Source organism: Sphaeramia orbicularis, chromosome 17, assembly GCF_902148855.1.
Source record: "Sphaeramia orbicularis chromosome 17, fSphaOr1.1, whole genome shotgun sequence".
NCBI lineage: Eukaryota > Metazoa > Chordata > Actinopteri > Kurtiformes > Apogonidae > Sphaeramia > Sphaeramia orbicularis.
In genome coordinates, this window is record NC_043973.1 from 45,122,328 (window position 1) to 45,138,693 (window position 16,366).

The 16,366-nt window shown below is 36.3% G+C and overlaps 1 protein-coding gene across 1 annotated transcript in view; it reads left to right on the forward strand.

Annotated features, from left to right (window-relative positions):
- Nucleotides 1-16,087, forward strand: part of ctnnd2b (catenin (cadherin-associated protein), delta 2b) — a 595,920-nt gene extending 579,833 nt beyond the window's left edge. Inside the window, exons 24-26 of the mRNA XM_030159817.1 lie at nucleotides 3,620-3,748; nucleotides 8,298-8,374; nucleotides 14,526-16,087. Coding sequence (XP_030015677.1) covers nucleotides 3,620-3,748; nucleotides 8,298-8,374; nucleotides 14,526-14,789 — 470 coding nt within the window. The 3' untranslated portion in view covers nucleotides 14,790-16,087. The remainder of the gene's footprint in view (nucleotides 1-3,619; nucleotides 3,749-8,297; nucleotides 8,375-14,525) is intronic.
- The last annotated feature ends 279 nt before the right edge of the window (nucleotides 16,088-16,366 follow it).

Here is a 16,366-nt window from a genome sequence, read left to right on the forward strand (position 1 = left end):
ACAATAAAGATGCGAATTACATTTATATTAAAATTGCGTGAGCACTGAACAAGCATGGCTATGTCCTTCTGGTCGGCTGTTTATCGTTTGCTTTACGACGCAAATTCCCCGATACATTCTCGTATTAAAAAACTTTTAATCGAAAAATGAGACTTTTGGCGAAATTGTCATTTTTCCATGAAAGTAAATATTTACGCGCAAGTTATATTTGCGCAATTTGAGGATCAATGGAAAAGCGACTTTGCAGAAGAAAGAAGTAAAACTTAAGTGGGGGAAGAATTTACACATAATTTGCATCAGAAAGTAATTCGTGTTTTTCCTCGAAGCTTCATTTTTTCGGCTGCATCTAAAAGTATTCAGAACAGATGATGAGATAAATAAACTAAATATGTCCAATAAAGCCAAATAAAACCACCATTAACAACCGTAGATGATTTCTAAAGTCATTGTTTTGGAGCCGTGATAGTTGCAAACTGCCAATAATAGGCTAAATAAAGACTAATATTAATACACTCGCATTTGGAACAGCATCAGAATGCGTATTAGATCGCATTATGACCATACGGAGGGAAAATGTATTATCATTTATGAAATAACTGGACATGGATATGAAAAAAGGCTTGATTTACAAAGGCTGCAAACTGGAAATGGCACAATGCTAATAAGTGTAATCTGGAAGCGAGTTGGACTTTTTCTTGTTTTGTTTCTCAGTTTCCAGCCATGAGAGCAGTCACAGATGGCACGACAAACCATTTTCACAAACAGAAGAATCCGTTCATTTGGGAGACACGTTTGTTAAATCTGTACGTTTTCCACAGCAGGTGTTTAGAGCAGACGAGAGGAGACGGTGTTTTTAATGTTTGTGTTAGCGTTTGGGTTTATGTTAACGGCGGCGATGCGGGAACACAGACAGACGACGGTAACGCTGTGGATATTAGAGGAAACACAACCCCAACCGTCAGCAGGAGGACGTTCGTAGATATGACTATGACCAGACTGAACTCATTAACCCTTAACGCTCTGTGATAAACACTGGAGCCAAATGAAAAGAAGACGCAAATTCACGGAGATTTAAAACAGGTTTTGATGAATGTTGACGAATCATGTAGAATATTTATTTTATCCACTGAGTAATTTAGTTTAGTCGGCTTCTTCTTCTTCTTCCTCTTCTTTTCCTTCTTCTTTTCTTCTTATTCATCTTCTTCTTCTTTTCTTCTCATTCATCTTCTTTTTCTTCTTCTTCTTCTTCATCTTCTTTTTTTCATTGTCTTTTTCCTCTTCATCTTCTTTTCTTCTTCTTCATCTTTTCTTCTTCATCTTTTTCTTCATCCTTTTCTTCTTCCTCTTCATCTTCTTGTCTTCATCTTTTTCTTCATTTTCTTTTCTTCATCTTTTCTTCATCATCATCTTTTTTCTTGTTCTTCATCTTCTTTTTCTTGTTCATCTTCTTTTCTTCATTTTCTTTTTCTTCATCTTTTCTCCTTCATCTTTTTCATCTTCATCTTTGTCTTCTTTTTATTGTTCTTTTTCTTCTTTGTCTCATTCATCTTTTTCTTCATCTTCTTTTTCTTCTCCTTTGTCTTCTTCATCTTCTTTTTCATCTCCTTCCTGTTCTTTTTCCTCATCATTTTATTTGTCTTCTTCCTCTTTTTTCTCTTTTTCTTCTTCATCATCTTTTTCTTTGTCTTCCTCATCTTCTTTGTCTTCTTTGTTTTCCTTTTCTTCTTCCTCTTCTTTGTTGTCTTCTTCATCTTCTTTTACTTCATCACTTTCTTCGTCTCCTTTGTCTTCTTCCTCCTCTTCATCTTTGTCATTTTCTTCTTCATCTTCCTCTTCTTTTTCTTCTTCCTCCTCTTCATCTTCTTTGTCTTCTTTTTCGTAGTCTTCTTTTTCTTCTTCATCTTCTTTTTCCATCTTCATCTTCTGTCTTTTTTTTCTTCTTGTTCCTTTTTCTTCTTTGTCTCATTCATCTTTTTCTTCATCTTCTTTTTCCTCTCCTTTTTCTTCATCTTTTTCATCTTCTTCCTTTTCTTCTTTCTTCATCATTTTCTTGTCTCCTTTGTCTTCTTCCTCTTCCTCTTTTTTCTTTTTCTCTTCATCATCTTTTTTCTTTGTCTTCCTCATCTTCTTTGCCTTCTTTGTCTTCATTTTCTTCTTCCTCTTCTTTGTTGTCTTCATCTTCTTTTACTTCATCATTTTCTTCGTCTCCTTTATCTTCTTCCTCCTCTTCATCTTTGTCTTTTTCTTCTTCCTCTTCATCTTCCTCTTCTTTTTCTTCATCCTCTTCATCTTCTCCTTTTTCGTAGTCTTCTTTTTCTTCTTCATCATCTTTGTCTTCTTTTTCTTCTTGTTCTTTTTCCTCTTTGTCTCATTCATCTTTTCTTCATCTTTTTCATTTTCTTCCCTCTTCTTTTTCATCATTTTCTTCGTCTCCTTTGTCTTCTTCCTCTTCCTCTTTTTTTGTCTTTTTCTTCTTCATCATCATCATCTTTTTCTTTGTCTTCCTCATCTTCTTTGTCTTCTTTGTTTTCCTTTTCTTCTTCCTCTTCTTTGTTGTCTTCTTCATCTTCTTTTACTTCATCATTTTCTTCATCTCCTTTGTCCTTATCCTCTTTTTTGTCTTTTTCTTCTTCTTCATCATCTTCTTTTTCTTTGTCTTCCTCATCTTTGTCTTCTTTGTCTTCATTTTCTTCTTCTTCCTCTTCTTCTTTGTTGTCTTCTTCCTCCTCTTCATCTTTGTCTTTCTTCTTCCTCTTCTTCATCTTCCTCTTCTTTTTCTTCATCCTCTTTATCTTCTTTGTCTTCTCCTTTTTCGTGGTCTTCTTTTTCTTCTTTTTCTTCTTCTTCTTCATCTTCTTCTTCTTCACCTAATTTTCATTGAAAAAAGCGAAATAATCAATTATTATAAGAAATATTACATTCACAGAGATTTAAAACAGGTTTTGTATTTAATATATTAAATAAATATATTATAATAAATCTTGATAAATCACTTAAGAAAGGTTCCAGCATAAAGACAAACTCATTAGGGAACAGTCCCCAAAGTATCACTGGGTCTGTATGGGTTCAGAAAGTGCATAAAAATGGATCCAATCCTCTTAGACCTCTGAGGGTTACCGCCTTAAATGCTGTATTTTTTTTTTTTTTAAATTTGGTTTAGTTTTTTGAGCTGATGAAAAAAGAGTCGGCCTCATAGACGTGTGAGTAAATACAGCAGCAGAGACAAAGAGACACGGTGAGGAAAGATGAGTCAATATTTACCTCCGTCAAATCACAGTCAAGGTTTGAGAAGAATGGAAGCCCACCCACGTCCAAACAGCCCCCCCGCCCTAGTTTTACCAAAGCACAGGTTAGTTCGTGGGAATAATCCACAGACACAACCCTCAGTGCTGCTGCCTTTGTCCAAAACCGGGCAGGTAATTGAAAAATCGCAATTTCCGAAATAACCCCGAGACGTAATTCTTTAAAAGTAGCCCACGTGTCCTGGGGTAAATAGTTGCCCCCCCACCCCCTGCTGTCGTTTCTCCGTTAGTGATGATGTGTGTGTCAGGATTGATGGTTGAAATAATTCCCCTTGTGTGTGTTTTTGTGTTGTTGTTTTGTGTTTTTTTTTTTAAAGCGAGCGCTCCCGCTTCCCCCAGAGAGATGATGGCGTTGAAGGAGCGGAAGGCGGACTACGAGTCAACCGGCAATGCCAGTTACCATAGCAACAAGGGCGAGCACACATCCCGGAAGGACGCCATGACGGGTAGGAGTCCCATACACCGTCACTAAAACACCAACTCTGTCAGATGAAAAACTGTCAACGACATCATGTGATCTGGGGTTTTTACCCTCGGCCTTCGCCAAAGGGTGTTGTCATCAGTTGGTCGTCCATCCGTCCGTCCATCCGTTCGTCTGTATGTGCAAAACTTTGGTGTGGACTGAAGGCCGAGGGTTTTCAAATGCATGCACGTTATTTTACTGTTTCTGTCAAGGTCATGATAGTGGAGTTTAATAAAGTCTTATCTTATCTGATTTTTCCTTTCCTTATCTTATCTTACCTTACCTTATCTTATTTTACCTTGCCTTATCCTATTTTATCTTACCTTACCTTATTTTTCCTTTCCTTATCTTACCTTACCTTATCTTATCTTATCTTACCTTACCTTATCTTATTTTATCTTACCTTACCTTATTTTTCCTTTCCTTATCTTATCTTACCTTATCTTATCTTACCTTACCTTATTTTTCCTTTCCTTATTTTATCTTACCTTATCTTACCTTAGCTTATCTTACCTTACCTTACTTTATTTTTCCTTTCCTTATCTTATCTTACCTTATTTTTCCTTTCCTTATCTTATCTTACCTTATTTTTCCTTTCCTTTCCTCTCCTTTCCTTATCTTATTTTATCTTACCATACCTTATTTTTTCCTTTCCTTATCTTACCTTATTTTTTCCTTTCCTTATCTTACCTTACCTTATTTTTCCTTTCCTTATCTTATCTTACCTTATTTCTCCTTATCTTATCTTATCTTATCTTATCTTATCTTATCTTATCTTATCTTATCTTACCTTACCTTACCTTACCTTACCTTCTTACCTCTTATTTTTATCAGTGAGTTGTTGAAGTGTTTGTTAATTAATTAATTTATTTATTTATTTATTATTATTATTATTATTATTATTATTATTATTATTATTATTATTATTATTATTATTATTATTATTATTATTATTACTTTTGGTGTTAGTTTTAACTTTTTCTTTAATCTGGAGTATTTTTTCAGTGAATATTGAACAAAACAACACAACAAAACATCATGTAATGATTAAATAACACATATTTACTAGAAAAATAACTATAATTCACTGTAAATAAAAAGTTGTGTTTCAAGTCTTATGTACAACTCCAGTCCCAGAAAAGTTGGGATGCTGTGTAAAATGTAAACAAAAACACAAAGCAGTGATTTCCTAATCTCATAAAATCATGTTTTATTCTCAGTAGAACATAGTGAACAGTGACTTGTGTTACAGTCATGTCTGGTTTTAACTCAGCGCTGCCTCAGGGACCACAGATCGGCAACTATTGATTTTTTTTTTCTCCCTTGTGTACAGAGATTCCTCCAGAATGTGAGTCTTGTGATTATATTATGTACATGTATAAATACTGTCTCCATAATTTATGTCGAGGTACATTCTTCAGTTTGTCACAGACCGGTTATTTCTGACAGATTCTACTTCTTTAAAGCCCTGTTCACACAAATATGGATATTTTTCTAAACAAATATTTTCTTCCCACATTAATTTATAATATATCTGTCCACACAACATAACAAAAACATGTCCAAACTGGTTTAAAATCTCTGACAAACCATAGTTGTTGGTGCCGTGGATAATACTGGACCTAGCGGACGCAGAGTGACTTCTCATGTCATCTTGTGATAATACAGGGTGGGGAAGCAAAATTTACACTATTTTGAGGCAGGGATTGAAAGACAGTGTATGACCAATTAGTTTATTGAAATTCATGAGAATTTATTTGCCACAAGAAAATGTACATAATAGAAAATGTTTTTATTCTATGTGTCCTCCTTCTTTCTCAATAACTGCCTTCACACGCTTCCTGAAACTTGCGCAAGTGTTCCTCAAATATGTGGGTGACAACTTCTCCCATTCTTCTTTAATAGTATCTTCCAGACTTTCTCGTAATAGTTTTGCTCATAGTCATTCTCTTCTTTCCATTATAAACAGTCTTTATGGACACTCCAGCTATTTTTGAAATCTCCTTTGGTGTGACGAGTGCATTCAGCAAATCACACACTCTTTGACGTTTGCTTTCCTGATTACTCATATGGGCAAAAGTTTCTGAAAAGGTATGGATAATAGTGTTAGGTATGATTATGACATCAATATATGTTTGGTTTCAAAACAACTGACGTAGTGCCTGCTGAGAAAAAACAACTAAATGTTCATTGTAAATTTTGCTTCCCCACCCTGTATATAAACAATTCATTGCATTTTTGATTTAATAGAAAAACCAACGTTACGCACTTCTGTTTTTTCGACATTTAGTAAATATCGGTAAAGTTTTGCGCAGATGTTTAATGGAAAAGCTACTACTGACAGGATGTTTTTATAAACCACCAAAATGTGGATTTATGATATCTACGTTCATGACTGTTGGTAAATGTGGCCCAAATCCAATTTTTCTGCCCATATGTGACCTGTATCCGATCTGTAACAGACAGTTTGAACAGCACAAATTCAATTTTTCTCAAATCCGACCCAGGCCACTTTCATATGTGGTCCTAAATCCAGTATGTATCCAATATTTTGCAATGCGACTTCAGTTTAAATGGCCATGTCACATTTATCCGACCTTTACATCATTGAAATGCGACAAACATCACAATTCTGTGTCCCATGCGGGAAAATATATTTACTTCCGTAAACACAGCGCATACCTGCGTGGTCATGTATTATGTCTCTTTTGCGCATGCGGGTCACTTCAGGGTCACATTCAGTTCATACTCAAAACTGATAGAAGTCGCATTTAACCCTGTAAAGCCTGAATAATTAAATCATTGACAGAAAATTCCAGTTCTTTGAAACTGGAGCCTTTATTGGTCTTTCTGAACAATCCCAAACATTTTTTTTTTCAAATATCAGTTTCCATGTATGAGTTTCAGTGTTGTATCATATTTAATACATCGGGTCTCAATGCTCAAATATTATTTTTGAACAAACAAAAACATAATATAACAGAAACATGTCTAACAAATTGGTAATTCATTTTCAAAATTGTCCCAGTTCTTCCTCCTTCCTCATTAATGACAGTCTTGTAGTGTCACTGGAAAGGCCTCTGGTGAATGAATTCCTCCCCCTGGTGGATTTTCTGTGTATTGCATGTATCTAATTGTATACATCAGGTTTTTCAAGAACAAAAATATCACCCTGATCATGTAGAGGGCTTCAAAACTCATGGATCAAATATGATACTTTTGGCGTTATAGGGTGAATTCAGGGGTGTCAAACATGAGGCCCGTGGGCCAAAACCGGCCCGCCAAAGGGATGAATCTGCAAAGTGAAAAAATTACACTGAAGATATTAACAGTCAATGATGTCGAACTGGTTTTAGTTCAGGTTCCACATACAGAACAACATGATCTCAATTAAAATAATAAAATAATTACCTATAAATAATGACTCCATTTTTTTTCTTGGTTTAATGTCAATCAAATCAATCTATAAAATTTTTATTTAACCTCCTGAGACCTAGGAAATGTCAGCAAAGTACAAGCTTTTTTGTTTTTTTATTAAATAAGTGCCTATATTGGAAACATCATGATGCAACTTTTTTTTTTCAGATGCAGTTTTTTTTTTTAAATTATGGAATGTCCTTTGTGGTGGACAGTTTTCTTTTCTTTTTTTTTGTTTTTGTATAAAGTTGTGAAACTCTTGACCACAAATGTGGACAGAAAACCTATAGCTGGGTCTGAGGAGGTTAAATAGTGCTGCATCATAACAAAAGTTATCTCTTGACACTTTACATGTAGAGCTGGTCTAAACCTGTTAATGTAGAAAAATAATAAAACAATGACAAATCCAAATTCTTCTATTTGTTTCAGTGCAAAAAATAACATTAAATTATGAAAATATTTACATTAACAAACTATCATTTAACAATAAAATGTGAACAACCTGAACAAATATTAAAATGTCTAAAGAAAATGATGTGCACCATTATTAATATTGTTAAAATTGCACTTATTTTTCTCACGAAATGTTCATAGTAGACATGTTTTCTATGTTGTATTGTGAGTAAACTATGTTTTCATGGGGCTGGAAATTACTGCAGTATGTTTTTAATTATTTATATTTTACATGGCATCACAAGGTTTTTGAAATTGGAGATGTATGATATGAATTTAGGATGAAAACTAAACACATTTTCAGTGTAATTTTGGTTTATTAGTTTTATGTACAGTCTCTATTATATTTAAGATATATTTTCTATTGGTGTAATTTATTGTGATAGTTTTGACTTTTGTTGTTTTGTTTCATTTTTATTGTCATTTCATGAAAATGTCTCTTCACACCTACTTTTCATCATTTTGTTTTCATTAACAATAATAACCATGGGGCTTTTCTGCACTTTAATAATGCAGGAAATAACAAAATGTCCTCATTTATATTCCTCTTCCTATTGAACAACGGTCTGCACACACTCCTCCTGAGATTTAGTCAATAAAATCTGATTGAACACTTCAGAGCAGACGTTTATTAGTCCTTATCTTGACTCTTGTCTCTGCAGGTCAAATCTCCGGTGGCTCTTCAACACTACACCGAGGAGCGTACGTGTCCCCGACAGACGACCTGAAGTATAACCAGGTATGAAGGGTTCTGTACTACGAATAGACACGCTTAATTTATTTACTTTGTAGAGTTTCCAGTAAGAATCAGGATCAGGATCATGTTTGTGTGTTACAGTTGTTCCATTCAAATACAATAAAAAGTAGGAGGAAAGAAAGGAAATAAAAAAAAAACATAGATAGATAGATAGATAGATAGATAGATAGATAGATAGATAGATAGATAGATAGATAGATAGATAGATAGATAGATAGATAGATAGATAGAAAAGTGAAAGGACAGAATTTATCAATACAACAAAAATCATATATATAAAAAATAAATAAATATATGTAACAAATAGAACACTATTAACATACATATAATAAATGTATAGAACGATGAAAGAAAACTACATGTTTTTGTTTTCTTTTCCCTTGTCATATATAAAATAAAAATAAAAAAAAAACTACTTATTAAAACACCCTACTAAACACAATTAGAACAGCAGTTTGTACAATATTTACTTGACAATATATTATCAATATAATAAATAAAGAAGGCTACATTAATAAGAGTGGAAAAAAAGAGTGAAAATGAAATGTTTTCTTTTGTCTTTTCTTTATATGTGTGTATGTGTGTGTGTGTGTATAGTTTGTGTTTTAATAAGTATTTATTTTATTTTAATGTATTTATTATCAAAATATTTATGAAAATAATAATAATAAATACATTAAAATACTTATTAAATTTAAAAAAACACTATTAAACACAATTAGAACAGCAATTTGTACTAGACACTATATTGTCAATATAATAAGTAAAGAAGGATACATAAATAAGTGTGAAAAAATTGTTGTGTTAAAGTGAAAGAACGACAACAACATCCCAAAGATGATATTGTATGAAGTGGAATCATTTGAGCTGCTGAAATATTCCACATCTGACAGAACAGAAGCGTTACATCTCACACTCGTGCCCTTCCTTCTTTATGTTTAAGTTGGTGTTTTTTGGCTGTTCAGTCTCCACTTCTCTTTATGACTCAGCCTCTTGTTGAAGGAAAGGGAGTCGTTCTGCGGAGCCTCTGTAGTAATTTCTAGTAAACAAACTTCACAATACAGGCGGAAATGCAAAAGGATAGTGATACCACTGGGAACGCGGTGAACTTATAAACTTATATAGAGTCGTGTTAAAGTATTAGAAGGATGATGTAGCGACAGACAGACTCCTATTCCAACATGTAGCTAATAAAAACATTTCATATTACCCACAAACCCCTTGGCAGCGATAGCAGAATCTGTCTTTGTATCATATCATTGTATCATGTAGTTTCACAGCATTAATACACTTGAATAACAGATACTAGGGCCATGTCGGTACAAATTAAAATGAAATGAAGCTAAAAACAACTCAGACTTTATACAACAGATGAACATTTTAGGACAGGGGTGTCAAACTCTTTTTAGTTCAGGGGTCACATTAAGCTAAATTTGATCTCCAGTAAATTAATAACAGAATAAGCTGTAAATAATGTCAACTCCAAACTTTCCTCTATGTTTTACAGCAAAAAAAAGTAAAATTATGCGATGAAAATGTTCACATCTACCAACTATCCTTTAAAACAATGCGAATAACATGAATAAACTGAAATTTCTTAAGAAAACTAAGTACAATTTTAACAATATTCTGCCTCAGTTAATTGTTTACACATGTACATTACAATGTACAGATCACAGTGGATCTACAAATACACAAAGCATTTAATAACAGGCAGAATATTGGTAAAATTACACTTCAGACATTTCAAAATGTTTATATTTGTTGCGGTTATTTGTGTTTTTGTGAAATGTTAGTTTGTTTTAATGTAAATACAGTAAAATGACATAAAAATTTTTACATTTACAAAAAGAAACAGTTGGAGTTGTCAGTATTTATAGGTTATTATGATAGTATTTTACTGATCTGACCCATTTGAGATTAAATTGGTCTGTTTGTGGAACCTGAACTAAAATGATTGTTGACATCTTAGTGTAATATTTGCATTTCACAAATTCATCCCAGGGGCTGGACTGGACCTTTTGGTGGGCCGGATTTGGCCCCCGGGCCGCATGTTTCACACCTGTGTTTTAGGAGATCTGTAAAATCACCAATCAGTTTATTATTATCATTATTATTATCATTATTATTATTATTATTATTATTATTATTATTACACCTTCTGGTGCTATTGGGAAGATGATCCTTTCCACTTGTGAAATTAAAATTACCAGTGTGTTGTGTTCAAGTGCTTTTGTTGTCATAGCAAAATGAAAAATCTGTGGTGAACTGCTACTTCAGTCTTGCAGATGTTAATTCATCTTTTTTTTGTTATTTTTTTGCAAATTGTGAATACTATATATGTATAAAATCATCAGCTAATAGCAGCAGAATGCTAATAAAAGTGCTGTTTTCCATCCTCAGTGAATCCCTCGTTGTTTTCCATCATGTTGAAAAGTTCAGAGGTTATTTCCATCTCAGCAGCTGGTGGATCAAACTTTTTTTCCCAGTTCCCCAGTGGAAGATCCAACATGAGGGGGCGTTCAAGTGCAGTTTCCGAGTTCATTACTATAGTATTATAAGTAAAGACTCTTATTCGGTCTTCCATTTTTTCAGCTCTGTACATTAAATTCGACCAATGTAGGATTTGAATTCTTACCACAGAGTTACGATGCATTATATTCTGATATATTCGATGCATTATATATATGACCTTCCACGTCGGTCTCTGTAAATAAAATGTATTTCTATAAATAGTCCGTTTAGTTCAGTCGGTGGAGCATGTGACTCTTAATCTCAGGGTCGTGGGTTCAAACCACACATTGGGCGATAACACCCTTCTTGAATTTCCTCACTATAGGATCAATAAAGTCTTATCTTACAGTTTACAGCAGACGTGAATGTAGATGAACTGCTGCTAGAATGAAAATAAGACCTTCCAGACATTATCGGAGCGCATGACACTGTTCATCAAAAGTTTATTTTTAGTCTCTATTTTGCCCCTGGTCCACCTGATGCTTACATTTAAAGCTCCTGAACAGAGAATTCCTTTAAAGTGGATTGCAGTGACACCTTTGGCCAGAATCGTTGGTGTTTTTAAGGGACAAAGACTCCACTTCCCATGAGCACTAGCACCTACTGTCATAAGAGCAAAACTCTGGCCAAGGCGTGTGTTTGAAGCTAATGAATAAGGAGTGGATCCTCTTTAGAACTGTGCATTTCTTTTTTCCAGACAGTAACCTGCAGGTGCAAAGTGACGTTTGAAACGAGACAACAAACAAACTCGATAAAGTCCGTTTGTAGCGTAGTTTAATAACTGGGGTGAAAACAAAAGTGAAACCAAACTCCTGCTTCTATGTCTGTTTTACTCTGGAGCTCCAGTGTTAACTCACAGACCGGTGTTTAAGTCGTGTCCCAATAATATATATTTGCTCTAGCTTTTCCACAAAGTCTTCAGTCCTTTTCCTAAATGACTGCAGTCATTCACCATCTTCCTCATTGTGCATTAGTTCAGTTCAGCTCCAGCTGCTTCAGCCTTCTGCAGTCACAGTGTTCTACTGGTAGAACGGTCTGGTTCCTGAAGGACAGTTTAGTGTCCAGGCCCCGGCAGGAACATTCAACTCCATCCAGAACCATTTCAGTCTGACCTTCCAAAGCCCTTAGTTTGGACTGGACCAATGCTCCAAATCGAACAGATTAGCCACGTCACAGAGCTAGCCCTGCGGCTAACACACAAGTGTTTACCAAGTGTTTGACTGAACTACCAACAGACACTAGAGTCCAACACAATGTTCCACTGCATATGAATGAAGAACAGAAGCATTCTAGACCTGTGGAGAAGAAAGAGGGACAGCTGCAGCTGTTTTCATTCCTTTAACTTCCTTAGTTCTATCCATCGGTTCAATGCAGAGGTTTACCGGTGTTTTAGTCTGGGTTCTTTCACTCTAGCCTTTAGTTTTCTTTTTCTTTCTGCCAGTCCAGCTCCAGTTCCAGTGTCCACCACTACAACTAAAGAAATCCTAGAAATCCCTTTCTTTATTTAAAGGACAGATCTGACTCCTCAGTCGTTCAGCTTACTTCTTACTGCTAACCTCTGCTGTGTGTTGTTGTCATAGTGACATAAGTCTGCCGTAAAGCAGTCCAGTCTGGTCCGACCCAACCAGGGATGCTGGAAATAACCTATTGTGGTGCTGACAATCTCATTTTAAATTGCAGACTACGATCAGGCATATGCAAGGGTGACACAAAAAAACAGGAACTCATGTCTGCCAATACGCACTTCAAAAATTCCTGTTTTTTTGGGTCACCCTGTATATATAACAAGAACAGCACTCGGAGAGCGCAGACCTCCGCCAAATCAACAGATCTGCCCCCCCCCCCCCCCGATCACCACCAAAATTTAATAATTTGTTCCTTGTGCCAAGATCAACATTTCCTGAAAATTTCACAAAAATCCGTCCATAACTTTTTGAGTTATCTTGCTAACAAACAAACACGCTAACACACAAAGCAAAGTGATCACAATACCTCCTGGCGGAGGTAAAAATGAGACTTTTTCAAGATCACGCAGAAAGTCTGAACAGGACCTTTAAATTAAAAGTGAACGGCATCCGGTTATCTCATTATTTAGGAATTTTAAGTCTTAAAGGGCTCATATTTCATTAAACCCACTTTTATTTTTCTTTGGTTCATTTATTTGTGTATTTGGACCTTAACAGTTCCAAAAGTTTGAATTTGAACCCTCCAGGTGCTGCAAAACTATCTTTATATTCATTTTGGCAAAAATCCAGTGGATTTCTACAACCAGTTTTAATTCCTGCTTAATTTGTTACATTTTATGACAAGTTACGTCACGACATTTGCACATATAAGGTCAAGACTCTTAAATGTGTGGTTTAGATGATGCAGAAACAGCAGTAAAAATCCTCAGTAAGGTTCATCTACACACAAGTTCACAGACTGGACACATTATTGGAAAAGCATAAATTACTCCGTTACAGTCAATATGGATTTAGAGCGAACGGATCAACATTAGTGGGATTAGTGGATTCAATGAGGAAATGACTAGAGCTATAGATCACAAAAAAATCTGCAGTCGGGTATTTGTTGACATAAAAATAAAGCTTTCAACATGTCTGTAAGTCTTTGTTTTCTTCTACTTTGCTTCAGTTTTCTTTGTTGTAAAATAATAACCTTTGAGCTTCCATGAACATCCACATGATCAGTGAATTAAATATAGAGAAAAACCAAACCATTGGTCTCACTCATTGGTTTGTGTTTTACCCCCCATTACCCAGGTGACAGGGGCTGCACTGAGCACGCTCAGATGTCTATGGAAAGAACAAGGTCTATTCTATCAGTGCAATTGGAAATTTTTCTTATTGAGCAAACAGTTGAATTTTTATGAATATTTAAAATAAATCATACACTCAGAATGCTCACCACAGACACATCAGGGGTTAAAGCAGGAGTGTCAAACTCATTTTAGTTCAGGGGCCACATTCAGCTAAATTTAATCTGAAATGGGCCGAACCAGTGAAATAATAACATAATAATATATAAATAATGTCAACTCTAAACTTTTCTCTATGTTTTACAGTGAAAAAAGTAAATTTACATTATGAAAATGTTTACATCTACAAACTTTCCTTTCAAACAATGTGAATAACATGAACAAACTGAAAAAAAAATGGAACACTATTATGCTTTACTTTATCATTTCCACATGTACATTATAACTTACAGATCACAGTGGATCTACAAACACACAAAATATTTAGTAACAGGTGGAATATTATTAAAATTGCACTTCCCTTCAGACATTTCAGTTTGTTCGTATTTGTTCAGGTTATTCAGATTTTTTGCGAAATTATACTTTGTTTTAGTGTAAACACATGAAAATATTTATATTTACACAGAGAAAAATTTGGAGTTGGGATTATTTATAGGTTGTGAATGTGGAACCTGAACTAAAATGATTGTTGACATCTTAGTGTAATATTTGCATTTCACAAATTCATCCCAGGGGCCGGACTGGACCCTTTGGTGGGTCGGATTTGGCCCCCGGGCCGCATGTTTGACACCTGTGGGTTAAGGGTTAATATCTCCTCCATCCACGTCGTTCTCATATTTGACTCTTCTTCTCCTTTCGCAGGTGTCTTCCCAAGGCTTACCTTCAGAACCCTACCCTCCTTTCCAGAACCCTCCGCCACCCGACAGCGTCAACTACGAGGATCAGGCCTTTTACGAGAACCAGGTCCACGCGGGAGGGCGCCCCCCGCAGGCCGACCTCAACATGCACCTGCAGGGCCTCAAATCCACCGGCAACTACGTGGACTTCTACTCAGCCTCGCGGCCCTACAGCGAGTTAAACTACGAGACCAGCCACTACCCGGCCTCACCGGACTCCTGGGTCTAAGAGGGGGATGAAGGAGGAGGAGGAGGAGGAGGAGAGGATGGAATGGAGGAAGGATCATGGGATTGTGGAAAAGGTGGATGAGAGAAGATGAAGGGACACTATTTCTCTCCCTCTCCATCCTCCCTTGTAGCTCCTGAGTAGCATCGTAGGTAGCAGGACAGAAGGACAGAGGAGAGGGAGGACGGACGGACGGAAGCGCAACATCTGAACCTTCAGGAGGACGAAGACGGGAGGAGCAGCCACGCATGTGCATGCACACCACCAACGAAAACCTGACAGACACATTTCCTTTTTGTGTTTAGTTCGTGATCAACAGCTGCTGCGGGATTTTCGACGTGAACGAAGAAGACGCTCCTGCACCGAGAGAGAGAGAGAGACACAGAGAGAGAGAGAGAGAGAGAGAGAGAGAGATGGAAACCGAGACGCAGAAGGACAATGAAAGACGGACACGGATCAGCAAAGAGAAGGTTTAGTTTAATGGATTGGAAAGTGTGGGAGATGTCCCCGGGAGAAACCTGTAAATATGTGGTATACTGTAGTAAACATGGCTTTTAGTAACGTGAAGCACAAGAAACCGAGCTGTAGGACACGTAGGACGTCTGTCTCACAAACTTTTCTTTCTCTCTTTGGCTTCAGCGTGACGTATCCTCCTCTGGGCAAAGAAACGCTTGTGGACTTTGTCATTTGTAACAGGTTTTCCCTTTTTTTTTTTTTTTTTTTTTGTGTCTTTTTTCTTCTTTTTTTGTGTTTCTACTTTTTTAATTCTGGTTGTATAGTATTTGACGTACACTGTACATTAACGGACATGCGTTGTCTACTGTACGTTGCACTATTTTACTGTGTCATGTCAAGGCCTTCGCCGTCGCTCAGCCACACTTCTTTCACTAAACTAGCTCACGCCAGATCTGCAACTCAGACCTTCAGAATCTCATATCGCAAGCCACAGACAGATTCCGACACGTTGCTAATGCGAAAAACAGTGGACTTAGCGTCAATTTTCGGTAGGTCAAGGTGCTCCTTTTACTGCCCTACACACATAGACGGTCCAGCTGCCATGAACGACCGAACAGAAGCTCGAACAGTTTTGCGGAGTAGCAGCAGCAGCAGCGTCAGCTAAGCCTTTCTTGTAACTTTTTTTTGAGGCGATAGCTTTGTTTTTTTTCGGTCTTTCCACATTAACGCCACAAAACCCCCCCTCCTTTTGTTTCCACGAGCCCTTCCTTGGAGTGAACTGTGCTCTTGTGTAAATAACTGTGCCAAAAAAAAAAAAAAAGGGTCCCTTCCCCCTCAGCCTGAAGCCACAGGAAGGGTTGGTGAGGGGGAGGGAGGTCGGAGTTGGGGAGAGGGCAGGTAGGGGTGGGTGTTGGGGGGGGGGGGAGTTCAGAAAATAAAAAAAAAAAAAAAGGGTCCAAGTTCGGCTGAAGCTGCGATTTCAGCCCGAACATCCTCGCCAGTTTGTAAATGCTTTGGTTTTTCTAAACTGTGTTTTACTGGAATGGAAAAACTGTCCAGTTGCAGCGGAAACTGGGGCGATACAATGAAAAGAAAATGAGAAAAAAAAACCTACAAAAAAAAAA